We start from the raw sequence: 26,861 nt of genomic DNA, 5'->3' as shown, positions 1-26,861 counted from the left end.
AGTGCGTCTGTGGCTTTAGAATAAGAGTTTTGAATATCGAAAATAATCTTGTTAGTGTAATACGAACTAATACGAACGATCTTCAAATCTCTTCACTAATGGAAGAAAATCATATTTTAGTGTGATTTTCGTTTTGTATTATTGTTGTTTTTGTAGATGTATTATATATGGAATGTTTATTCTAAAATAAAGGTATCAAATAATCAATCAATCAATAATATAATAATCTTTATCGGAAAATGACACCTTTATATCGGTGTATTTGTTTTACTTGTTGTACTTGTCCATCTCACAGCCCCTGTTGTTGTTGTGGATAGGGTAGTGCTAGTGGTCCAGGTGGTAGTTGTCCTAGGGGTGTAGTTATCCTAGGTGGTAATTGTCCTGGTGGAAGGCCTACTGTAGTTGTCCTAGGGGGTAGTTGTCCTAGTGGGTAGTTATCCTTGGAGTAGTTGTCTGAGTAGTAGTTGTCCTAGGGGGTAGTTATCTTAGTGGGTAGTTATCCTAGGGTAGTTGTCCGGGTGGTAGTTGCCCTAGGAGGGTAGTTGTCCGGTTGGTAGTTGTCCGGGTGGTAGTTGTCCTAGTGGGTAGTTGTCCTAGGGGTAATTGTCCGAGTGGTAGTTATTCTATGGTAATTGTCCGGGTGGTAGTTGCTCTAGGGGGGTAGTTGTCCGGGTGGTAGTTGTCTGGGTAGTAGTTGTCCTAGGGATAATTGTCCGGGTGGTAGTTGCCCTAGGGGGGTAGTTGTCTGGGTGGTAGTTGCCTTAGGCGGGTAGTTGTCCGGGTGGTAGTTGTCTGGGTAGTAGTTGTCCTAGTGGGTAGTTGTCCTAGGGATAATTGTCCGGGTGGTAGTTGCCCTAGGGGGGTAGTTGTCCGGGTGGTAGTTGCCCTAGGCGGGTAGTTGTCCGGGTGGTAGTTGCCCTAGGGGGGTAGTTGTCCGGGTGGTAGTTGTCCTAGTGGGTAGTTGTCCGGGGAGTAATTGTCCGGGTGGTAGTTATTCTATGGTAATTGTCCGGGTGGTAGTTGCCTTAGCGGGGTAGTTGTCCGGGTGGTAGTTGTCTGTGTAGTAGTTGTCCTAGTGGGTAGTTGTCCTAGGGATAATTGTCCGGGTGGTAGTTGCCCTAGGGGGGTAGTTGTCCGGGTGGTAGTTGCCCTAGGCGGGTAGTTGTCCGGGTGGTAGTTGTCCTAGGGGGTAGTTGTCCGGGTGGTAGTTGTCCTAGTGGGTAGTTGTCCTAGGGGTAATTGTCCGGGTGGTAGTTAACCTATGGTAATTGTCCGGGTGGTAGTTGCCCTAAGGGGGGGGGGGGGTAGTTGTCCGGGTGGTATTTGCCCTAGGGGGGTAGTTGTCCGGGTGGTAGTTGTCTGGATGGTGCTAGTTGTCCTAGTGGGTAGTTGTCCTGGGGGTAATTGCCCGGGTGGTAGTTATCCTAGGGTAATTGTCCGGGTGGTAGTTGCTCTAGGGGGTTAGTTGTCCGGGTGGTTAACCTAGGATAACTACCACCCGAGCAATTACCCCCAGGACAACTACCCACTAGGACAACTGGTTCTAGGACACCTACCCCTTCGACAACTACCCTCCGGTCAACTACCCCCGGACAACCTTACCCCGGACAACTACCCCCTCCCTTAGGACTATATTTATGTTCAATCTTTTACTTTTGTTTACAATAATGAATAGTAATTCGTCAAAGTAACGAATTAAAATATAGTTATTAATTCCTATTATACACTGTTGCAGAGTCAGGTTGTTGAATGGTCTGGGTGGTAGTTGTCCGTCCGGGGGTAGTTGTTCTAAAGGGATAGTTGTCTGGGTGGTAGTTGTCCAGGGGTTAGTTGTCCTACAGAGGTAGTTGTCCTAAAAGATTATTTGCCCTCGGAGTATTGTCCAGGTCCAGTGGGTAGTTGTCCTAAGGGGGTTGTTGTTTTAAGGGGTTTGTTGTCCGGGGGGTGGTATTTGTCCGGGGGGTAGTTGTCCTAAAGGGGTAGTTGTCCTAAGGGGGTAGTTGTCCAGGTGGTGGTTGTCCGGGGGGTAGTTTTCCGGGGGGTAAATGTCCAGGGGGTGAATATCCGGATACGCATTTATAGATGTATTCTGTAGGGTCCAAAGAACCTATTTCATATAAAAACCTTTCTTCTTGCAATTTGTTTTTAAAAAGGTATTTTTTTTAGCTATCACATGAACTAAGGAGAGAAGAAACGTATGGTACGGTATGTCGTCCACACCACTGAGTAGACTTGGCAGATCGATGATGATTAAGTTAGTAATCAATTATAAATTTACCAAAACATTGCGATTATGGTTGTAAGGAAAATTAATAATATTTAGTTTATATTTGTTATCTATATATCTATTTAGTATTCATAATGCATTATACTAAACCGACAAACGTTCTAATATGAATTTTAAAATCAATTTTGAATTCTTTCCACGATAATAATTATTGAAAATTATAGTTTGTTAATCATTCAGAGCGCTTTAGCATTTAATCCTAAATAATGTCATCTTACCTGAACCAAAAGTGTGAAACGTTGTTTATCCTCTGGAGGGTTGTTTGTAATATTTGAGAGATTATTTAGAGGGTTAGGTTCAGTATATTTAGGAAGTAGATCAACTATCTTGCAATTCTTAATAATAGAAAATAGAAGGTAATTAATTATTCATGATTTCTGGCTTAATTGGATAGGAAAAAAAAAGCGTCCGGGTGGTGGTTGTCCGGATACGTGTATTCTGTAGGGTCCAAAGAACCTATTTCATATAAATTCAGACATTTAAATTTACATCAGGGATACAAAATACCAATGTCCTACAGAAATTAAATATAACAATGTATAACGAGAAGTGTTTATGCCATTTGGTACACAGCCATGATAAGCGAAACTTGTGAATTCAACAGTTGTTTGTGTAAACACAATAATTGTTATTAGGATGAAGTAAATACAGTTTATTATCTGTATTTGAGTATTGATAATTTCGACAACAGATGCAATGGCTATCTAATGAATAATTATAAAGATAATATCTTTATATCGCTGTATTTTTTTAATTGTTGTACTTGTCCATCTCACAGCCCCTGTTGTTAGTTGTCCAATAGGGGTAGTTGTCCGGATACGAATAACGTCCTAACGTTTATAGATGTATTCTGTAGGGTCCAAAGAACCTATTTCATATAAAAACCTTTCTTTCTTGCAATTTGCTTTCAAAAAGTGTCATTTTTTTAGCTAAATCCCATGAACTAAGGGAGTGTGGTACGCTATGTCGTCCACACCACTGAGTAGATTGGCTGATCGATGACGATTGAGTTAGCATTGTCTGACAATTTGACTGTTTTGTTAGATTAGGTAGGGCCTACAGTTTTCAGGTGAATGTTTTGTTTTGGCGATTTGGCGTACAATAAGTGAATAACTATTATTATGTGACATTAAAATGGAATATTAAAACAATAATAATAATAATGCTTTTTAAGGGGACAATATATTTTTAATTAATTGCCTTTTTCATTCGTATTATGTTACACTTGACTTTTTCTGGACCATTTTATGCTAAATAATTTTGTTTTTTAAAATTATTGTTGTAATATAATAATAATTTAGTTAAAATGTGATCAGTATGGTCTAGAACAGATGTTATATGTAACGCAAAACAATCTGTAGTATCTAATATCATACTAAATAATAATAGATTGTCTAAGGGGAGAAGAAACGTATGGTCGATGACGATTAAGTTAGTAATCAATTATAAATTTACCAAAACATTGGGATTATGGTTGTATGGAAAATTAATAATATTTAGTTTATATTTATTATTTATATATCTATTTAGTATTTATAATTATGCATTATACTAAGCCGAATTTTAAAATCACTTCAAATTGTTAATCATTCAGAGCACTTTAGAATTTAATCCTAAATAATGTCATCTTACCTGAACCAAAAATGTGAAACGTTGTTTAACCTCTGGAGGGCTCCCTATATCCCTCTAGTTGTCCTAGTTGGTAGTTATCCTAGGGGTGATTGCCCTAGGGGGTAATTGTCCGGGTGGTAGTTGCCCTAGGAGGTAGTTGTCCGGGTAGTAGTTGTCAGGGTGGTAGTTGTCTGGGTGGTAATTGTCCAGAGGGTATACTGCTGTACTTTGAGAAAAGGGCTTATCTATAAAAAGCTACCTTTGAGTATTTGACCAAAATGTGTTTTTGTTCTTCATTACAAAAGTTCATGTAGTATATTTTATTTTCAAATGAATATATTTCAAACGTAAATTATTAAAAAATATCTGACAACATTTTCAATTATTATTTTTTTTATTTGTTTTTTTTTAGTGGTGGTGGGGGGGGGGGGGTGTCAAATTGCAGATAAAGCCTTTTATCAAATTATTTGTACTTAAACATGGCCGGGAATTATACTTCGAAAACAGGGCATTTTTGCGGTTAATTTGTTTGATTTTTTATAAAAATTTACCAAAACATTTTGTAACTTTAGTTAAAATAAATTATAACTGTAATTTAGATCAGGTAATTTGTAAACAATTTACAAAATATATGAAAAAGGCTTTCTCCTAAGAGCATTAATCTGCCTCATTATAATTATTCATCATACTGTTATCTGATTGGTCAATTACTGTAGTTGAGGCCTTTTGTCAAATTATTTCAATAGGTGTTTGTAGATAAGCAACAATAATAATACTTATTATCATAAATTTCATATTTATAGAAATATTTTGAGTCTACCCCCAGAGTCATATAAGACAAAAATCTTAATTTCGAAAAAAAATGTAGTTAAGCGATTTTCTCAAAGTATGGCAGTAGAGTTGTCCGGATACGAATAACGTCCTAACGCTTATAGAGGTGTATTCTGTAGTGTCCAAAGAACCTATTTCATATAAAAACACTTCTTTCTTGCAATTTGTTTTCAACAAGGGATTTTTTAGCTAAATCCAATAAACTAAAGGGAGAAGAAATGTGTGGTACGGTATGTCGTCAACACCACCTGTGCGCTTTCAGCCCAGTACACTGTGAGTTGCATTCCCAGACATTTACATTGACATTTGGGATACAAAATACCAATGTCCTACAGAAAATATAACAATGTATAACGACGAGAAGTGTTTATGCCAATTGGTACACAGCCATGATAAGCGTCTGTAGAAACTTGTGAATTCAAAAGTTGTTGTTAGGACGAAGTAAATAAATTGATAATTTCGACAACAGATGCAATGGCTATCTAATGAATAATTATAAAGATAATAACTAGAATAAACAATTGATTACCCAAAGTAAGCAAAAACTTTGAAAACAAGAATCTTTTTTGATTATGCGTATAATACGTTAAACGTTTCTTTATTGGAACGGCAAACCATGGATGTCGTCAAAGAACTAAAGAAGCTTCTGGCGATATTGAAAATTATCTCAGGCCTTTCCCACCGAACCCCTCCCCGCCACAACTGGAGTAATTTAAACTGATCCTCGAAACAGAAAAACCGAGCATTGTAATTGTGTCATAATGGTGTTGTATTTCGATTCACATTATTCAACAATACCACACCGAGAGTGTGAAAGAGTCGCTATCCAATCGAGTTTGAACAATACCATGAAAGCCCCAGTGGTCTAATGGTAAGGACATCTGCATGTGAAGCTTTTTTTTTGCCTGTTAATACCCCACTATTTTTTAAGTTCTTCCCAGGACAAATTTCAATTCAACTTTAGCTTAAAAATGAGAGGGGTATACATAGCTATGATAGGCCTATGTTTTCAGTACGTTGTAAACTGTGTAAATGAATATAAGGTGTCATATTGGCTGATAATTAAAATATCTAATTTTGATACTGCGGCCCCCAGCCTTCTTTCTCCTCTCACCATCCCAACCACAATCAACAAACCTAACTCCTCCCATGGACAGTTCAAATATAGTAACTTTTCCAACACCCCAGATACTGGGTGATGTGTGACGTTTCCAGTTCAAATTATGTTAGCCATCACTCCCAACCCATAATCCCTCAGTGGCAGTTTAAAACATTCCCATTCCCTACATACCCACTCCAAACTCTCAGCCCATTCCCAGGGATGATTAAAATATAATTTCTTACCACACAAATCTGGTCAATTTGATAGCCTACCAGCCCTAACCTAAGCAAAATCCCCACTATCCCCTCAACCCCAACTTCCACACCCTATCCCACCAAACTTGGATCCACGATGGCAGATGGTGTTGAAATATAGTTTCCAGGTACAATTGTGGACACAATTCAACAACTTTAGCGTCTTAAAGAGGGCGATACATAGCTGATCGTTGGCTAAAATATCTAATTTGGATACCGCTGAATTACCTCTTCCCCAGCCTACATTATTTCTCCTCTCCCCGTCCCGCGCCACAATTACCAAAAAACCAGTTCAAATGTAGTAACGTTTCCCAGTACAGTTCCAATTAGGCCTATGTTGTACTTCTATTACCTCCAAATTCCAGTATCTCCATCTCCCAGCCCCTACCCCCCCCCCCACCCCCCCCCCCCCACCCCAAAAAAACCCGGTTTCGGGGAATTTTTTAAATGTAGTTTAAAACCTTCCCGGTACAATTGCGGTCTTATGTATGGTTACGTGCAGAAACAGAAATTTTTATAACGAATAAACATCGATAGTGGGGAAAAGTGGGCCATTTTGACCACACTTTGGCCCTTCTAATTTTGATCCTAGATGGCGGATGATGTTGAAATGTAGTTTAGAACATTCCCGGTACAATTCCGGTCATTTTGATACCCAATATGTAAGGTTATGTGCAGTAACAACGAACAAACAAACACACAAACAAACGTACAAACTCTCTTTCACTCATAATATAGTTTGCAGGGATCTTACAGAGAAAAGTTTATTTCCTGTAGCCTTAAGATCCTAATCTTAAATTAAGATCTTAAGAAAAAAATCATAACTTTTACAATGGAACAATGGAAGACATACTTGAGTACAAGTTTATAAAAAGAAAATCTTTGTTCAGCTTTGCATCCCATGATCCATTAGTATTGGAAGCTTAACATTAATCTACATAAAATACACATCTCTACGTGACACAATTTTGGGTGGTGTGGTGGTTTTCCCACAAAAATCCAATAACAACATAATATGTTGCGCGATGCCTCGATATGATTATGTAAACGCACACTTATCAAAAGTATATAAAAAGGACATTAAAAACAAAATTTGAACAATTAATATCAATTTTGAGAATCGATCATCAGCAGGTAAGTATAACTGTGTTCTTTATGATTGTGTGTAGTATAGTCTACTTGTAACTCTTTTACAACGCATAGGAAAACATACCAGCGCGTCAACGTGATATCCTATGTTTTAGTTTCATTATTTGTATCTTCGGCCGTTATACAATTCGTTAAACTGTATTTCTAAACCTATATTTTCATTTACTGTAAACGATGCATGTGGATGTTTTCTTTTCTTTTAGGCCTATAGGCATATTTACCGAGATGAGGGCGTTCATTTTTGTTGCAGTTATCTTCTTCAGCTTTGCGGGTAAGTTAAGTTTAAAGCAATTAAAGTAAATTAAACATGAGAGGGAAGACACATTTTGACTTCCAGTTTCGAAATATGGAGTGGTAGAAATCGAAATTCCATGCGTCGACGAGTGAGTCGAATGATGTTAACATTTTAACAAATCAGGAAAAAATGAAATTTTACTTCCCTAAATAAATGTATAAAATAAGGTTGCAAGATGATCAGGCTTATTTTTCATAGTCAGTCATTGTTACATTTAGACTAAAATTTGTTGACCATATAAGTTATGAAAATTAAAATTTAACATTCTCGCCTTCTAGTTCTACTCTAAATTTAAACTTGACAAAACCTTTCTTATGTTTTCAATTATTCTAACAATATAAGGTTGTGGACTCAATATTCTACTCAGACAGTGTTGTACGACGAGGCACGACGAAACGTCTTGACTCGACGTCGGTGCTATCTGAGTTGAATCCCAACGAAACGAGTCGCCTTGCGATAGCGTCGGGCGTAGTTTTTAGGTCTTTGCGAGAACTATAAATATGTTTAATTTTCTCCCGACGAGACGACACGTCGGGCCTCGTCATACGACGCTGTCTGAGTTGGCCTTAATTCGTATCTTGAAATTCTCGATCCACCACACCAGAAATTAAAGGGATGGGAAATGAGGGTGAGAGAAACAGTTTTAAACAATTGCTCGGTGTTGATCTTAAACACTTACAGGTGAGGCAAAAAAGACATGGCGTTACACCAGTCATAAGATCTGTGCTGCTCTGTTAGAGACACAAATCCACGCGTGTTAAGACTTTAAAACACTGGTGGTATAATTGAATGTTGGTTAAAACGTACGCTGCTGTGGTCAATACAATATTCTCTGACAGCCGTTATATATAGATATTATAGATATGACATATGAAATGGGATCTTTAATAGTGATGAAAAATATTTTGTATAAAATTGAGGGTGTTGCCCGGGCAACTGGAGCAACACCCCTGCGTCCGCCCCTGCTCGTCGTACGACGCTGTCTGAGTTGACACTAACGCAATTAGGAGCAGATGTTGCATTACTAATTATAACTCTTCTCTGTTAATAAGAATAATATTCATTTCCTAATTTTCCTTTTTATTTTGTACAGAATGTATCGAGGGATACAAACGTATATGTTACTACACAAATTGGGTTCAGTATCAATCGGGTGTTGCCAAGTACACACCCGCTAATATTGACCCCTTCCTTTGTACCCACATAGTTTACTCCTTTGCCAAAATGGCAAACGGAGTATTAGAACCATTTGAATGGAATGACGAATCTACGGACTGGTCAGATGGTATGTATGAACAGGTAAGCCTTATAAGACATACTCTTCTAATAATCACGAAAGTTTAGATGCAATTTCCCTCGTTTTTTTGATAAACAATGATCATAATATCCAGATGTACATGCATTTCAATGTCTACTACTGGTACTGGGCTCTATGTAGAGATTAGAGATAAGATATTAGAAAATTACTAATTATACCGTCCGTAAGATAATACATAAGTGAATTAATGTGTTCGCACCACCGCATTTTCCGTCTTTTTATAGTGTACACCTGGTATAATAAATGAAAACCTGTAAATCTATACGGTAATGTTAACGGCTTTATCGAAATTTAGTCGCCTTCAGCCGGCTAAAAAACCTCTTCAGATAGGGCTTATATCTGATATATGATATGATATCTGATCAATCTTCTATTTTATTATATTAACATTGTTATTATTATTTCGGTTTTTTCCTATTATTCGATTGACAGGTAATTAACTGGAAAAATACGAAAAACAACCTGAAAGTTACACTCGCTGTCGGCGGCTGGAACATGGGATCTGCTGACTTCACGGTGATGGTGGCAACGGAGGCTAGTCGAGCGAAGTTTATCTCTCACTCGATTACATTCTTAAGAGAACGTAACTTCGATGGATTGGATTTTTGATTGGGAATATCCAGGGGCTAGAGGGAGCCCTCCAGAGGATAAACAACGTTTCACACTTTTGGTTCAGGTAAGATGACATTATTTAGGATTAAATGCTAAAGCGCTGTGAATGATTGACAAACTATCATTTTCAATAATTATTATGGAAATAATTCAAAGTGATTTTAAAATTCATATTAGAACGTTTGTCGGGTTGATATATAATTCATAATTATAAATAGATATAATATAAATAAATATAAACTATATATTATTAATTTTCCTTACAACCATAATCTCAATGTATTGGTAAACTTATAATTGATTACTAACTTTATCGTCATCGATCTGCCAATCTACAGGTTCATGATTGATCGGTAAATTAAATATGAATTATGAATACAGTACATTAATCAATCGATTGTACTATTTTGATAGGAACTCCGTGCTGCGTATGACAAGGAGGCTGCAGACACTGGTAAATCCAAACTGCTACTGTCAGCCGCTGTAGCTGCTGGTGAATCAAATATTGATGGTGGATATGAAATCGCCAAAATAGCAAAGTAAGTTCATGACATGTAGGAAATGATTTATTGATTTTTTCGTCCATGATGTATTCAATTCAGTTCAAAATACATGTATTTACGTCCAAAAGACAAAAAGTAACAAAAATAATAATGGCAAGAGATAATTTAGAAAAATGGACGAAGACAGGATCCCAAAATAATTAGACTCTTGTGGAGGGATTGCCTTTACAAATTAATTAAAAGATAAATAAAAATAAATTAATTAATGAAATAAAATTAAAATAAATATATGATACCAGTGGGCCTAGACAAAAGTTGAAAAAATAGTATGTAAAATAACCGTCGGAAAAAATGTATAACAATTATTCACTTATAATTAGTCGGTCTACTAATAATCTCATAACAGATTGATCCTAAATTCACCCATTAAATACTAAATCAAATGAATTAGGGTTGGTGAGTACCCTGCCAAAATACGCTAGAATTTTGCCAAAATACCCAAATTGAGGAGGCTATGCTTTGCCAAAATACGCAAATCATGCCAAAATACGCAAATTGAGGGCGCTATGCTTTGCCAAAATACGCAAATCATGCCAAAATACGCAAATCATGCCAAATTTGTGTATTTTGATTAAGACAGGACCACAATGTAAAACAGATACACTGTTATCTGATTGTTTTATCCTGTATAAATATATTATTTATTATTATTATTATTATTATTATTTTGGCAAAGCAGATTTGCGTATTTTGGCATGATTTGCGTATTTTGGCAAAGCATAGCCTCCTCAATTTGGGTATTTTGGCAAAATTCTAGCGTATTTTGGCAGGGTACTCACCAACCCTAATTCATTTGATTTAGTATTTAATGGGTGAATTTAGGATCAATCTGTTATGAGATTATTAGTAGACCGACTAATTATAAGTGAATAATTGTTATACATTTTTTCCGACGGTTATTTTACATACTATTTTTTCAACTTTTGTCTAGGCCCACTGGTAGCATATGGGGAGTCTTTAAATATGTTTTTTCTTATGATTTATAAGTATTACATTGTATCACATTTTGACAACGTGAGGCCATAATGGATAACGTTTCATTCTTTATTAAAACATTTAGAATGTTTTCCTTTTTACTGAAAATATATATTTTTTTTATTTGTGAATAATCAGTGGAGGCTTTTGGTGTTTCCTTTTCTTTTGAAAATTAATGTCAAGGTATACGGCTGTTTTTTTAAATTGAGTTCGAAATACAAGTTGCTTTCGAAATAAAGTAGAAATTCTGATGTCATTGCACTTTGAATTTAGTGAGTTGGATTGGATTGGTTTGATGTCTTACGATCTTCATGGCTCCTGGGATCCAGTAACTGGTCATCATAGCGCCCTCAATGCACCCAAAGGTGCGAGCAATGAAGACAACAAACTTACAATAGTAAGTTATTATTACCTCCGCCAAGGAGGTTATGTTTTCACCCCTGTATGTTTGTGTGTGTGTTTGTGTGTTTGTGTGTTTGTGTGTTTGTGTGTGTGTCTGTGAACAGCCTGGAGGCCACAGTTTTTATTTGATTCTAACCAAATTTGGACACAATGATCTATGCCCAAAAAGCTCGGACGAGTTCGAATTTGAGGGGGAAAGGTCATAGGTCAAGGTCACAACTAACAAAAAACTATTTTACTGCCTAGAGACCACAGTTTTGATCCGATTCTCACCAAACTTAGCCACAATGATCAATGACACATCATATAATTGTGGTTAAATTTTGAAGGGTCAGGGTCAAAGATCAATGTCCACAAAAAAAAAATAAATAAAAAATAAAAAAATAATAAAAAAAAAAAAACCCTCAGTGGGACTTGAACCAGCGATCTCAACTGTGAGAGGCTGGATACATAACCATTACACCACACTGTCATCCACAACTTTGTAGTGTGCTTTTAACATATTTACACTTAGAACTAATAAAAAAAAATGTAAAAAAAAAATATTCAGGGGGCATTTTATGTTGGGGAATTTTACAGTAGGCGGAGGTTTGTACTCTCGGAGTACCCTCTAGTTATTATTGTTATTACTAGTAAGGATCTACCCTCACTCATCATTAACTCATTGGTTTACGTCATATTCATCGAAAACAAATTCAGCTTATAATTAATTTTGTATAGATTTTTAAAATGTTTCGATTTATTTCTTAGACTTGGGCAGCTGACAAATGGGTGAAAGGAGGATGCCCAAAGGATAAACCCATGATTGGATTTGGAACGTACGGCCGGTCATTCACGCTAAGCTCATCTGCAAATGGAATTGGCGCTCCAGCTAGTGGTGCAGGCAATGCCGGGACTTACACCAGAGAGAAGGGTTTCATCTCCTACTATGAGGTATCCTAAGCAGTAACACGCAACAAGCTCAACTATCACACAAATGTATATTTAAAAAAGTTTTTCGAACGAAAGATTTGTCTAAACTAAATGACACATGACAGTGGTGCTTTCAGACCAATCTAATGACACCACCCCGGTGATCAGTACTCAATTAAAGTCAATTAAATTCTAAACTTACTTACGGTATCGATCGAAAAAATATAAAGTGGATCAATCTTGCCCATGCCATTCCTTCGAAATGAGGTTTATACTTAAAAAATGGACGTACTAACTTATAGAAGACATTAAAACCGCATTTTAATACAACAATTTAAAATAAAATTAAAGACATTTTGGATGTTACAACAATTTCGATTTTAAAACGTTTATCAATTAACAATAACGACAAAACTGTAAAAACAACATTTCAAAATCAGTTCTAGGTTTTTTTTTTGTCGAAAATGCTTCTGAACCTTTTGATAAAAAAACATTCTAATTCTAGTTTGATTGGATCCTGTGATTCTCTGTGTGTTTGTTAATTATAATTTCAGTCATGTTATTTCAATGGGAAAGTCCATGAATCGCCACCTATTTCTTTTACTAACTAGTTAACAACATTTCAAAGTAGGACTACTCAACTATTTTAAATTTTTAGGCTTGCAGTATGACGAAAGATGGCGGGAAATCAATTTTCGACAGTGATATACAAGTTCCATATATGCACAACGGTAACCAATGGGTTGGTTATGATGACTCCGCCAGCTATAAGATTAAGGTACACACACTTCGCTAGTCAATAACTATAGTATATTAGTAAAAGGTATAACTACAGTCGCATGTTTCATGTTTTCATTTCAACCTAGTAAATATTGGTTAATTAGGCTTTACCAATATAATTTCCTTTCTGGACACAACAATTATTATTACTGTTACTATTGAAATGAGCAACCACAAACTCTCCTTTCAATTTGGAACAAAATAAACGTATCATTAATGGTTGCGTATATGTTTATATTTTTCTTATTTACCATCGTTAGCTGGACTGGCTGAAGAAAAATGGATACGGAGGTGTGATCGTATGGGCATTAGATCTCGATGACTTCAGTGGTTCAGTATGTGGGTCTGGCAAATATCCTCTCATCAACCAGATTAAAAATGCTTTAGATGGTGGTGGATCAGGTCCAGGACCAGTGCCAACATACTCACCGCCAAAACCTACCACAAATAAACCAGTAGTGACACCGAAACCAATAGTGACACAGAAACCAGCCCCACAAACCACCAAAAGTAGTAAGTGACGAATTTGTAAATTAGAAAACTACACTGAAACATATCACTTAAAATGAAATCACAAAATAGTACAAATAATATGTGAAAAAAGGCCTCCCATGTTGTATAAAAATAGATAAAATCAATTATGAATAAAAGAAAAAAGAAATAATTTAATGCCTTTATTTAAGAAATGAATAAAGAATATTATTATTTACGAACTATATGTGACTGATGAATATTTGGAGCCGGAAAAAATGACTTATGGAGAGGCTTCAGTGTAATCAGTGGCGTATAACGGATATGGCTAAACCCAGGAGGTCCGGAGCTAATGTGGGCCAAAAGACAATAAAATATGTCGAAAAGGGCTAAATACGTCCGAGGCCTCCAGCGTAATTGGAGGGCCACTTAGGGTTTCAAAACAACAGGGGTCTCATGTCTCTGCGTTACGCCACCGAGTATAAAATAGTTAAATATGCAGATAGGCCTACGACATAAAACAGCAAACGGATTTTAAATACCTACTAAATTTAAATGGTTAGTTAATGACAGTTTATATTGTATTCTAGATGGTGGAGGAGGTGGTGGTTCGTTCACATGCCAACAAGACGGTGTATTTGCCGACCCAGACGATTGCGCATACTATTATCAATGTTCAGGCGGTAACATGTGGCACAAACCTTGCGGAAGTGGCACTGTTTTCAACCCAGCCAATAATGCATGTGATTGGCCCGCCAATGTCCCAGGTTGTTCTTAAAATGAGAACAAATATAATGGCTTAACCATAATCAAGACTGAATAAAAAGATTATCATTTTTCCAATTGTTACTTTTTTGAGAGTTTTGCTGATTTCAATGTGATAAAAAAATAAATCTTATTTGAACAATAAATGTATTATTGTATATTCATTAAAGTTCATTTAATTCCAATACTGGTTAATTAAAATATTGGAAAAACTTTCATCTGAAAGTTTATGGGAACCAATAAAAAGCAAAATATCTGGATATTAAATGATTTATCTGAAAGATGGCAGGATAAAGGGAAACAAAGAGACGCCGAACATTGTACGGTGTTGGTTGACAAGAACATTTCGATACAACATATTCAATATTATACCGGTACGAGAAAGTAACTAACTACAAAACACACTGATTTTTGCATGCGCCATGTTAAGACAAAACTGTATAAAAAGTGATAACGATACATTTTAAACAATTAAAGTATGTGCCTCTACTTGAGCGTAAAGAACTCTGAACGAGGTGAATTTAAATGTATATAAATATATGTTATTTTATTGAACATACGCTTTTATAACAGCGGCACACCTATAAATAAAGGTGCGTTCACTTAAACTACAAACAAAGAAAATAACATAATCATCCCTTACTTTTTACTATTGTATTACGAATGATGGCCAATTGGAATGCTCTTATAAACCAAACAAACCGCGCTTCTATTCGATAGTACGCTTTCTAATTCGATGATGATTTAACAACAAATAATAATAATATAATAATGAATAATATTATAATGATAATTTTGACTCATTTCTTATTTTATTATTTTGAAACGATCCGAGCCATAGTAAAACAGTGGTTTTCTCTAGACATTGTTATTACGTTGAAGCGTGGTTTCCAGTTGGTTGGAAGCAAGGATAAAATGCCAAGACAATTTGACCAATCCTAAGAGAAGGATCATTCGAATTGTAGATTGTGATTGGTCAAATTATTTGCATTGTGCGTACGTCGTCCTTGCATAAAGTAACAATATTGTAGAGGTTAAAAGACATTCTGCACCCATGTTTATACGCACAATTCCAAGATTTATTTGACCACAGAAAATAAGGCAGGCCATGGTGCTATAACATATCGACCAGTCTCTAAAGGCGAACACATCAGAATTGAACTGACTATCCTTTAGAAGGTGTGTTGGTTTTCCACAAAATCAGGAAGGGATAGCCAACATTGATGTCGATGTCTCGTGGAGATAACAGTATCCAGAGACTATATAAAGATTCAAGAACAACTAGAGCAATCAATTTCAACTTTGATATTAAATATAATCGAGGTAAGTCTCTATTTCTGTAAATAGTTTCTAACTGGGGGTAGATTGTATCGCCACCATATGTTTTTGCTATCTTGATATATTATTTACTTTTATCATTTTTGTTTTTGCTATCTCGATATATTATTTACTTTTATCATTTTTGTTTTTGCTATCTCGATATATTATTTACTTTTATACTTTTTGTTTTCTTCCTCAACTTTATTTCATGATTTTCTTAGTGATATTTCTTTTTTTCAAAGGGTCTTACGACTACATTTTATATAATGTAAATATATATTGCTGAATAAATGTGAATGAATAAATCAAGGAATAGTGAGATTACAACATTCTACCCTGCTATATAATGTGGTGGATTAGTATTTTCGTTTTTATAGATAGAGATGAAGTTGATCTTGGTTGCAGCTCTCTTCTTCGGCATTGTAGGTATGTTGTGTTTTATATCACAATGTTAATTTATAACCAAACCATGAAGGCTATTTGTACTGGTGGGCAAATAAACTGAGTTGCGTGGTGAGGATGAGGGTGTCATGAGAAAATAAATGTTTATTTTTAGAATAGCCGCTATCAGTAATGATCACTAGATGCGCAAACGTAAATGATTGTTTACCAATCACAAGAGATGTATTGTCGCTTGTCATGCATTCGCTTACGTTGCGTCTAGGTCCTTGCGTTGCGTCTAATCTTAGTAAGAGGTGAATATCCTCATTCTGAATAAAATATTTTCTTTTATTATAATCTAGAATTTAGTGAAGGCTACAAACGTATATGTTACTACACAAATTGGGCTCAGTATCGATCGGATGTTGCCAAGTACACACCCGCTAATATTGACCCCTCCCTTTGCACCCACATAGTTTACTCCTTTGCCAAAATGGAAAACGGATTATTAGCACCATTTGAATGGAATGATGAATCTACGGAATGGTCAGTTGGTATGTATGATCAGGTAAGCCTTATAAGACATACTCTTCTAATAATCACGAAAGTTTAGATGCAATTTCCCTGTTTTTTGATAAACAATGATCATAATATCCAGATGTACATGCATTTCAATGTCTACTACTGGTACTGGGCTCTATGTAGAGATTAGAGATAAGATATTAGAAAATTACTAATTATACCGTCCGTAAGATAATACATAAATGAATTAATGTGTTCGCACCACCGTATTTTCCGTCTTTTAGTGTACACCTGGTATAATAAATTAAAACCTGTAAATCTATACGGTAATGTTAACGGCTTTAGCAAAATTTAGTCGCCTTCATCCGGCTAAAAAACCTCTTCAGATAGGGCTTATATCTGATATATAATATGATATCTGATCAATCTTCTATTTTATTATATTAACATTGTTATTATTATTTCGGTTTTTTCCTATTATTCGATTGACAGGTAACTAACTGGAAAAATACGAATAATAATCTATTCTTTATTTTAATTAGGTAACTAGCTTAAAACAAGAAAACCCAGACCTGAAAGTTGCACTCGCTGTCGGCGGCTGGAACATGGGATCTGCTGACTTCACGAAGATGGTGGCAACGGAGGCTAATCGAGCGAAGTTTATCTCTCACTCGATTACATTCTTAAGAGATCGTGATTTTGATGGATTGGATTTGGATTGGGAATATCCAGGTGCTAGAGGGAGCCCTCCAGAGGATAAACAACGTTTCACACTTTTGGTTCAGGTAAGATGACTTATTATTTTTATTATTATTATTGTTATTAGTAGTGTTATTATTATTATTATTAATATTATTATCAATAATTATTATGGAAAGAATTCAAAGTGATTTTAAAATTCATATTAGAACGTTTGTTGGGTTAGTATAATGTATAATTATAAATACATTAATAAATAAATATAAACTAAATATTATTAATTTTCCAACAACCATAATCTCAATGTATTGGTAAACTTATAATTGATTACTAACATCGATCTGCCAATCTACCGGTTCATGATTGATCGGTATATTAAATATGAATTATGAATACAGTAAATGAATCAATCGATTGTACTATTTTGATAGGAACTCCGTGCTGCGTATGACAAGGAGGCTGCAGACACTGGTAATACCACACTGCTACTGTCAGCTGCTGTAGCTGCTGGAGAATTAAATATTGATGGTGGATATGAAATCGCCAAAATAGCAAAGTAAGTTCATGAGCACTTTGTGGATATGTGCGCTCTATAAATCTTATTATCTTATCGTATCTTATGCCATGGAGGAAATGATTTATTTATTTTTTTCGTCCATGATGTATTCAATTCAGTTAAAAAAACATGTATTTACGTCCAAAAGACAAAAAGTAACAAAAACAATAATGGCAAGAGATAATTTAGAAAAATGGACGAAGGCAGGATCCCCCCCAAAAATTAGAATCTTGTGGAGGGATTGCCTTTACAATAAAATAAAAATAAATTAATAAACAAATAATTAAAAATAATAAATAAAATAAAACTAATACCACGGTAGGCCTAGACAAAATTTGAAAAAATAATATGATAATAATATAATAAAATATAATATAACAACCACCGTTGGAAAAATTGTATAACAACTATTCACTTATAATTAGTTGGTCTACTAATAATCTCATTTGATTTAGTATTAATTAATGGGTGAATTTAGGATTAATCTGTTTGAAATTTAGTATGATTGTGAGGGTTGAATGGTGCGCAGTGATACAGTAGTACGGTAGCATATGGGGAGTCTTTAAATATGTTTTTCTTATGATATATAAGTGTTACATTGTATCACTTTTTGACAACGTGATGCCATAATGGATTACGTTTCATTCTTTATTAAAACATTAGAATGTTTTCTTTTTACTGAAAATATATTTTTTTCTGTTTGTGAATAATCAGTGGAGGCTTTTGGTGTTCCGTTTTCATTTGAAAATTATTGTCAAGGTAAACGGGTTATTTGGAATTGAGTTCGAAATACAAGTTGCCATCAACATACAATAGAAATGCTGATATCATTGTACTTTGAATTACTTTAGGGAGTTGGATTGGATTGGTTTGATGTCTTACGATCTTCATGGCTCTTGGGAAACCGTAACTGGTCACCACAGCGCCCTCAAAGCACCTGAAGGCGCGAACAGTGATGACGAAAAACTTACAATAGTAAGTTCATTATTGTTCATTACGCGCAAAGCAATTGTAACAAGAAATATTTCTTACAAAAAACGGCGCTTGATTTTTTGACGTAATACTTTTAATTACTGCTCTTTATTCTTTAAATCATGCTTTTTTTTGTATTGATATTCTATTTAATAATTTAATTATTTTTGTTTAACAATCAGTATTCGCTAAAAAAATTTACCATAGAGAATGGATTGTTTTGACAATGATAAACTGACAGCCAAAACGAAAACATATATCATCTGCATATATCATATAGACTCTCTTCTACCAGACGTGCTTTGGGTTTTGCAACTTCTTTTTATTCAGAAATACAAACACCTACGACGTGACTAATTGTTCGTATAAGGATAGTGAAAAGAAAATATATATTTTAGTACGTTATTAGGCAAAAAGTCCTTCTAAAACTTAGGTCTGTGTGTGCTAGGCCTACCGACAGTCAGTCACATCCAGGCCAGCAGTGACTTATTCATGCATTAGCCTCGAGGCCTACACGCACCTACTTTTGCGAACTCCGCGCGCTGTATAAATGGGAAAAGCCACGCGGGTTTTCGCTTATTACCGCTTACCGTTACCCGCTCGTCTGTGTAAATTGGCCTTTTAAGCGTTGTTCCCACTAGAACATCGCAGGTTTGATTTTACGCTGGTGGGGGCAAACACAATTATTGGAAGTGCGTTTTCTTACGTTGCGTTGGTTTCGCTACGTTGCGTCGCTAGTGGGAACCAAGCTTAAAAGCGACGTATCGACGCAAGGTGCTGTATTGCGTAATCACAAGTGGGAAACGACGATGCAACAGTGCTGCAAAGTCGCAGGTTTAATTTACGCAGGCGGGGGCAAACACAATTATCGGAAGGGCACTTTGTTACGTTGCGTAGGTTGCGTCGCTAGTGGGAACCAAGCTTTAAACCGCGGCTTGAAAAAGATGATATGTTCATCATCAACAACAACAATGTAACTACTCTTACTTAACTTTATTGTAATGGCTTCAATTTAAACCTTCCTAGATTATTGTGTTTATTTCTTAATCATAAGAGTTGGGCAGCTAAAAAATGGGTGGATGGAGGATGCCCAAAAGACAAACTTATGATTGGGTTTGCAACGTACGGCCGGTCTTTTACACTGAGCTCATCTGTAAATGGAATTGGCGCTCCGGTTAGTGGTGCAGGCAATGCCGGGATTTACACCAAGGAGAATGGTTTCATCTCGTATTATGAGGTAATACACATGCATTTTATTTTTTCCGATAGCTTTCAATTACACTATATAAATTATCGTTGGCATGGGCATACAACATTTGTATTTAATAAAATAAATGATTAAACATTTATTTATTTTAATTGATTTACGTTGATAAGATATACAGTATTTTAATATCTCAATAGATCATTTTAAGAAACTGCATTAATTAGACTCCCATAATTATGAAGTTGGAGAAATAAGAGAGTTTATACTGGTATGAGCACTTTGAATTTTACTAGTTATTTGTTGTTATGGGTGAAACATAATAATAGTTGCATTGAATAATATGAATGTACTGTATTTACTTTTGTTAACTGGGTGAAACTCAACAAAAGAAATATACTTTTAACATATTATTTCAACTCCATTGCTAATTAATGAACATCTTTACCATTTAAATAGGTTTGTCGTATTGACAAAGAAGGAGGAACAACCGTTTTTGACAATTATATTCAAGCCCCGTACATATACAAAGGCAACCAATGGGTCGGCTATGATAACTCTTATAGCTTCAAGATAAAGGTACTTTGTTAGTTAATTTATAGTAGACCTAATTATTAACTACATCCATACTTCAAAATCTATTCTTAAACAGCATGTTTATAATCTACACAATCTTTATGAATCATCTTTATTCGTTTTATTTCACAATGCATCACACACGTTGTTACAGATTAATTCAAAGTTTTAAATAAAATATGCAAAGCCGGGAAAAAACAGAACAAATAAGCTCAATAGAGCTTTAAACCTGGCTTCACCAGAACAAAATGATTACTAATTATGATTGTATTAAATATAAATTAACCATACTTCAATTTAAGAAAGTAAGATTAGACAAGTACGGTATTAGAAATATTATACAAATAAAAAATTACACCATTACACTATAGAGGAACACAAGAACATTTGTTCGTCTTTCTAGGCTTAAACTTGGAACTCAATGAATCTTAAATTCTTATTCTTATTCTTTATTGCCAAAAACATAAAAAACAAAAATAAACAAACAACCACAAAGTAAGTGGCTAGAACACAAAAGGGAACTAAATCCCGATGGCTAAGAGACAGTGTTACCCTCCTCTTTTCGAGTAGCACATTCGGATAAATATAGCATTTCCATAAAATATATCAGCAGCACAAACAAAATGCATGAACACTTTACTCCGAAAAAAGATATAACATTCTTTTGAGAAAATTAAAATAAAAAGGTTGTTTTTCGTAATTTATTCCGTTGTTGCTTATGATTTTTTTATATGTTTGACGACAGTATTGAATTTTCTTCGAACTTAAACACAATGCAAATATGTTTTTCTTTACCTCTCACCGTGTTAGCCACCTGTATTTTCAAGAAATTAACCATTTATTGTATGGAAATTAATAAATTTTTTTCGAAGTTACTTGGGCTCTGGATATTACAAAAGGTGAATACATTCTTGGAATTCTCACGATGAACCAGCATTTAACCAAAACATTGCATTCATGGTACACATTATATGAAAAACCAACCGGAGCCATGACGTAACCTATGATTTAATCTATATGCGTTCTGATTGGTTAATATTTTGCAGTGGGTCCACTATCATGAAAATAAAATAAAGTGCTTAATAAGAGACTTCATTATAGCTCTAATTAGAAATTGTTTTGATGTTGTTAGTTGAACTGGCTGAAGGCCAGTGGATTCGGAGGGGTGATCGTATGGACATTGGATCTTGATGACTTTGGTGGCTCATTGTGTGAATCTGGCAAATATCCTCTTATCAACCAGATTAAACAAGCATTGGATGACGGATCGCCACCAATATCAACCACAAAGAAACCGGTTGCGATGACACAAAAACCAATAGTAACACAGGAACCAATAGTGACACAGGAACCAATATTGACACAGCAGGAACCAATAGTGACACAGGAACCAATAGTGACACAGGAACCAGCTCCACCAACCACTAAAAGTAATGAGTGACGAATTTGTAAATATAAAGAAAACAGTTCAAGAAAACAGAAAATGTTAATGAAGTCGTAAGAGTCAAGTAGAAATTAAATTATAAATAATTGGGAAAAAAACAAAATTCCTGTTAAAATAAAGTCAGATAAATGAAACGAAAAAGTGCCGCATAAACATAAAAAAAAATCAGAGAAAACAAATTATTAAATTCATTTAAAAATGAATGAAAACATATTAAAGGCAATAGATTAATCTTACATTGTATTGGCCTTGGAATATTGGGTGATGAGGCCACTCACAACGATTAAACACCCTGAAACCAGCTGATGTCTCAGTTCCCTAATATTGATTGGTTAATGTTGATTTCGTTTTCTAGATGGTGGAGGGGATGGTGATTCTTTCAAATGTGAACAAGACGGTTTATTCGCCGATTCACACGATTGTTCATACTATTATGAATGTAATGGTGGTAGGATGTGGCACAGACCTTGTGCACCGGGTACTGTGTTCAATCCTAACATTGGTGTGTGTGATCATGCATACAACGTTCCAGGTTGTTCCTAAAATGGAAATATGAATTTTAAGGCATAATTACCAACAATGTTGCTGTTGTTTGATAAGTTGAATGCTTTTGTCTGATAGAAAATTTAATATAATTTTCAAGAATATATGAAATAAATATTACGGTGAGCAAAGGTTGTTATTACAATCATTCATCATTCATGTTAATGAAAGGTATATTCAAACTCTTCTTTTGCATATTTCTCTGAAATTGATGCATCGTGATAGAGACGTAAGAAAGAATCAAAGAGGAGTTGTATACGACCAAGGCAATCTAACAGGACCCTGAGCTCGCCTTGCCATGACACACAAACTTTGTCCTCCGTCCCATGCAACTCCTTTCAATCCAGCTACGTTACGGTATGCAAAATAAACAAAACACAAAATGCAATTCTACATGAAATTTAGCAAGGAAAATGTTGAATTAAAACATAATAAAGTAAATTTGAAATGTACTGACTGGTTGTCGACGCGTAATATACAATTTATGTCAGAAGTAAACAAAACAAAGTGACTTTCGAAGCTACTATTATTTTATATAACTATAACCATCTAGGTCGCCGGTTTTCAGCTATTAAAACAATTATCGTAGAAGGATAGGTAAATGCGAAGCATCCTCGTATTATAGTGTGCGGGTATTTTTCAAGATGGACATCCATTAGACAGTGTATACCACGATAGGGAAACACCACTATTTGGGGCAACTCATTGAACCTAAATTCGTTTTACGTCAATAACTAATTATCTAACTCAATTTAATTAGTAAACAGGGTTACATCAGGTGGTTAAAATCAGTACCGAAAGTACGAACCAACCAACGATTTACCGAATTCTTCACTCACGTAAATGTATATATAGATAGCATGTGTTGAAGGATGTAGCCAATCAGACGCGCTGAAATATCTCAATGGGCAATTAACAAGGCCATATAGATGGCTGCAGTTGCGTGCTTAGTGTTTACCAACCGACCGACCAACCTACCAACTGACCAAAATTACTGAACATGTTTAAAAATGTTGAAATGTTTAAAAACAGTTATATTTTTTTAATTTACACGTGCGTAGCCTGTCACTTTTGACGTGCTCGTATAACGTAATTTCGAGTTGAAAAGTAAGTCAAGAAAACAGAAATCGGGCAAAAAGAGTGCGCAATAACATTTTAACGTGCAGTGCGCGCGCAAAAATCTGCGCACTCATGGAAATTTTGTAAACGCTTAAAATTGACTGAAACGTACTCTTATTTCATCGAAAATAAATTTTGAAAATTTTAAGCGCGCGTACGCATGCGTTACATGCACTACGCACGTAATTATATTGCCATATGATGATTTATGCCCTGAAATTTATGAGTACCAAATTTTATTTAATTGTGATTCATGGTTGTGAAGATATGATTACAAACGTGATTTCGTTAAATCGTGCGTAGACCGCGTAATTTTTTATTGCGCACCTTGAAAACATAACCACATCGATTCCTGGCCATAAGGAATATACTGTGAAAAATTGACTTAGCTAGATTAAACTGATATCAAGATAAGGTCAGAAAGCGATAAAACGCATAGTGATACCGGACCGACAGACAGACCGACAGACCGACAGACCGACTGACCGACATAGTGAACTATAGAGTCGCTTCCACGCGACTAATAAACTTTAAAGGAATAGAATACATTGAACTTGTTAGTGAAGTAAACAATATACATTGATAATCATCTGGTGATTCAATTTACCCAAAACCAACGCTATGGGATAATTAAATTATGCATACAGATGCATGTGTTTGTCACGGAGAGTATACTTCATGTAGAACATTTTTAATAGTAATGTTTAACAATGAAGAAAAGTGGTATATTCAATGTAAAATGAAGTTGAAATAAAAAGTATTATTTAAAAACAAATTAATGCAGTTACCAAGCGTCTCGCATCGTGCGGGACGGTCTCGCAATTTAAAGTGATTTTTAATGAAACACGCATTTTGAACACATGTATGTATTTGTCACACATTTAGCAGAAGTATATGCGTGATCAGTTTTTATCACTATTTGAGAGAAAAATGCATTCGAATTAATCGGTATATTTTAAAAGTATAAAACAGTTGACGTTCGCATTAAACGCAAAATACAATCCGTCTTCAAATCTCTCAGATTGGTAACTATATGTAATGTACGTATTAGTATTATCTGATTTTTAAAAAAGGTCAGGAGTAGCGAGGTGTTGACGACGCTCTGATTTCTTTCTAACATCCTCTTTTAGATCATTTAGACAAACCTAAATCCTATTACAGAACTTAAAAACTAACCTAAAGTCTTTAGCAGATGCTATGTGTATTGATCAGCTAGTTTTTGACGTAACTCGATCATCGAATGATTTTAGTTCTAATACAATAATTGATCTTATATTTACTTCCCGTCCGGATCGATTGTGTGAAGTAAAAATTGATGCAGGTCTTGCCAATTCTGACCATCACATGGTAACGTTTAGAATTCGCGGATCTCCTGGAAAACTTCCCAACGTGGTCCGTGAAATTATCAGTATCATAAAGCAGACGTTGAACATTATCAGAGCCTAATTTCGTTGACTCCATGGGAGTTAATTGATTTCACTGACATCAATGTGGCCGGCATGGGATCAGTTTTCGGATTTCCTTCTAGCTTGTGTCAATGATAGTATTCCAGTTCGTCGCTCCCGTAAAAAAGCCAAACCCTGGATATTGCCTGTGGTTTATAGACTTATTCTTGAGAAACGGGCTCTGTTTAAAAAAGCTCGTAGATTAAGCAGTACTTTGGCTTGGAATAAATACAAATGTATACGAAATAAAGTACGCAACGCGTCTAAGAAAGCATACAGTGACTTCATTACCAATCTGTTTAGAAAGAAAGATAACCGGAAGTCATTTTGGTCTTTTATAAAAAGCAAGCGAAAGTCATCTCAACTCATTGACTCCTTTGTGGTTAAAGGCAATACCATAAGACACCCTACTCAAATCGCCAACGAGTTTAACAAGTTGTTTGTGAGTTCTTTTAGTGACTCCCCTAATTATGTGAGTCTCACTTCACCAACTTTGGACATTCCATCTCTTGCCGGTTTTCATGTTTCACGTTTTCAGGTGGAATCTGTTATCAAAAACTTCGCAGCTAATAAAGCTTCTGGTCCTAATGGTGTGAATGTTCGGATGCTTAAACTCGCTTGTCCGGTAATTATTCCGGCTATCACAAATTTTTTTAATCATTCGCTGTTATGTGGTAAAATTTTTACTTTGTGGAAGCGTGCAAATGTTGTTCCTATATTCAAAAAGGGTGACAAAAGTAACTTACTTAATTATCGTCCAGTGTCTCTTACGTCGGTGATGTGCAAGATGTTGGAAAAACTTGTTTTCCAACAAATTCTTAACCACTGCCAAAGTAACAGCCTGTTGGCGAGTCATCAACACGGTTTTTATTCCTGGTCGATCCTGTACCACAGCCTTGGTGTCAGCAACCACTGACTGGTTACGTGCACTTGATTCGAAAACGCCAGCCGTTGACCTTATTACTTTGGATTTCAGCCGTGCGTTTGATACCATATCCCACGATATTCTTCTCCGCAAGCTATTGTTGACATTCAATATCAATGACACTGCCTTAAGCTGGATAACTTCTTTTTTATCAAATCGTGTACAGCATGTTGTATATAAAGGATAATCTTCAGACTGGTTGCCTGTTAAATCAGGCGTGCCGCAAGGGTCTGTTTTGGGTCCGTTGCTTTTTGTCATGTATGCTAATGACCTCCATCTATACATTACATCTAGTATTATACAATACGCTGATGATGTGTTCATTTTTCGCAATGTTAGCACTATGGATTCAGACCCAAATATTCAAAAAGATCTAACGTCTATTGATTCTTGGGCAAAAAAAAATTGCCTCAAACTGAATCCCAATAAATGCAAATCTATGCGACTTACTTGGAGAAGAGGATATCCCAAACCTATATACAGCATTTCTGATACACTTTTAGATTGTAATGATTCATTAAACATTTTAGGCTGCTCAATACAAAGTAACTTGTCATGGGACAATCATGTTCAGGATGCAGTATCAAATTGTAACCGTCTTATTGGTCTTATACCCCTTTCACACCAAAAGCAAAACTCCGGAGACACTCCGGAGACACCCCGGAGTTGACGCCCCGCTGTTTGGTGTGAAAGGTAAAATCAAGCAACTCCGGAGTTTAAAACTGCGGGGTTGAACAGCTGAACATTCTCCGGAGAGCGAACTGCGGGGACACCCCGGTGTTTTGGTGTGAAAGGTACCAACATCAAACTCCGGAGTGTTTCGGGTCA

At 35.5% G+C, this 26,861-nt stretch overlaps 2 protein-coding genes across 2 annotated transcripts; both read left to right on the top strand.

The window, feature by feature from the left end:
- The first annotated feature begins 7,459 nt into the window (after positions 1-7,459).
- Positions 7,460-14,340, top strand: LOC140050515 (chitotriosidase-1-like). The gene is given in 10 exon segments (XM_072095750.1): positions 7,460-7,505; positions 8,623-8,828; positions 9,280-9,450; positions 9,452-9,523; positions 9,874-9,998; positions 11,271-11,394; positions 12,150-12,332; positions 12,970-13,089; positions 13,352-13,604; positions 14,153-14,340. Coding segments are annotated over 10 exon segments (1,488 nt in total).
- A 1,293-nt stretch (positions 14,341-15,633) lies between these two features.
- LOC140063522 (chitotriosidase-1-like) lies at positions 15,634-22,666 on the top strand. Its single transcript, XM_072109874.1, has 10 exons — positions 15,634-15,650; positions 16,025-16,073; positions 16,391-16,596; positions 17,093-17,335; positions 17,681-17,805; positions 18,657-18,780; positions 19,832-20,014; positions 20,441-20,560; positions 21,690-21,987; positions 22,357-22,666. The coding sequence occupies exons 2-10, from the start codon at positions 16,031-16,033 to the stop codon at positions 22,542-22,544; spliced, it is 1,530 nt and encodes a 509-aa protein (XP_071965975.1). The 5' UTR covers positions 15,634-15,650; positions 16,025-16,030; the 3' UTR covers positions 22,545-22,666.
- The last annotated feature ends 4,195 nt before the right edge of the window (positions 22,667-26,861 follow it).

This window comes from Antedon mediterranea, chromosome 1 (genome assembly GCF_964355755.1).
Source record: "Antedon mediterranea chromosome 1, ecAntMedi1.1, whole genome shotgun sequence".
NCBI classification, from domain to species: domain Eukaryota; kingdom Metazoa; phylum Echinodermata; class Crinoidea; order Comatulida; family Antedonidae; genus Antedon; species Antedon mediterranea.
This window is presented reverse-complemented; position numbering and strand designations above follow the sequence as displayed.

Coding starts and splice junctions, on each gene's coding strand:
- LOC140063522 (XM_072109874.1), top strand. CDS start 16,031: ATGAAGTTGATCTTGGTTGCAGCTCTCTTCTTCGGCATTGTAG. Junction 17,336..17,680: donor GTTTCACACTTTTGGTTCAG/GTAAGATGACTT, acceptor CTATTTTGATAG/GAACTCCGTGCTGCGTATGA. Junction 20,561..21,689: donor CTTATAGCTTCAAGATAAAG/GTACTTTGTTAG, acceptor TGATGTTGTTAG/TTGAACTGGCTGAAGGCCAG.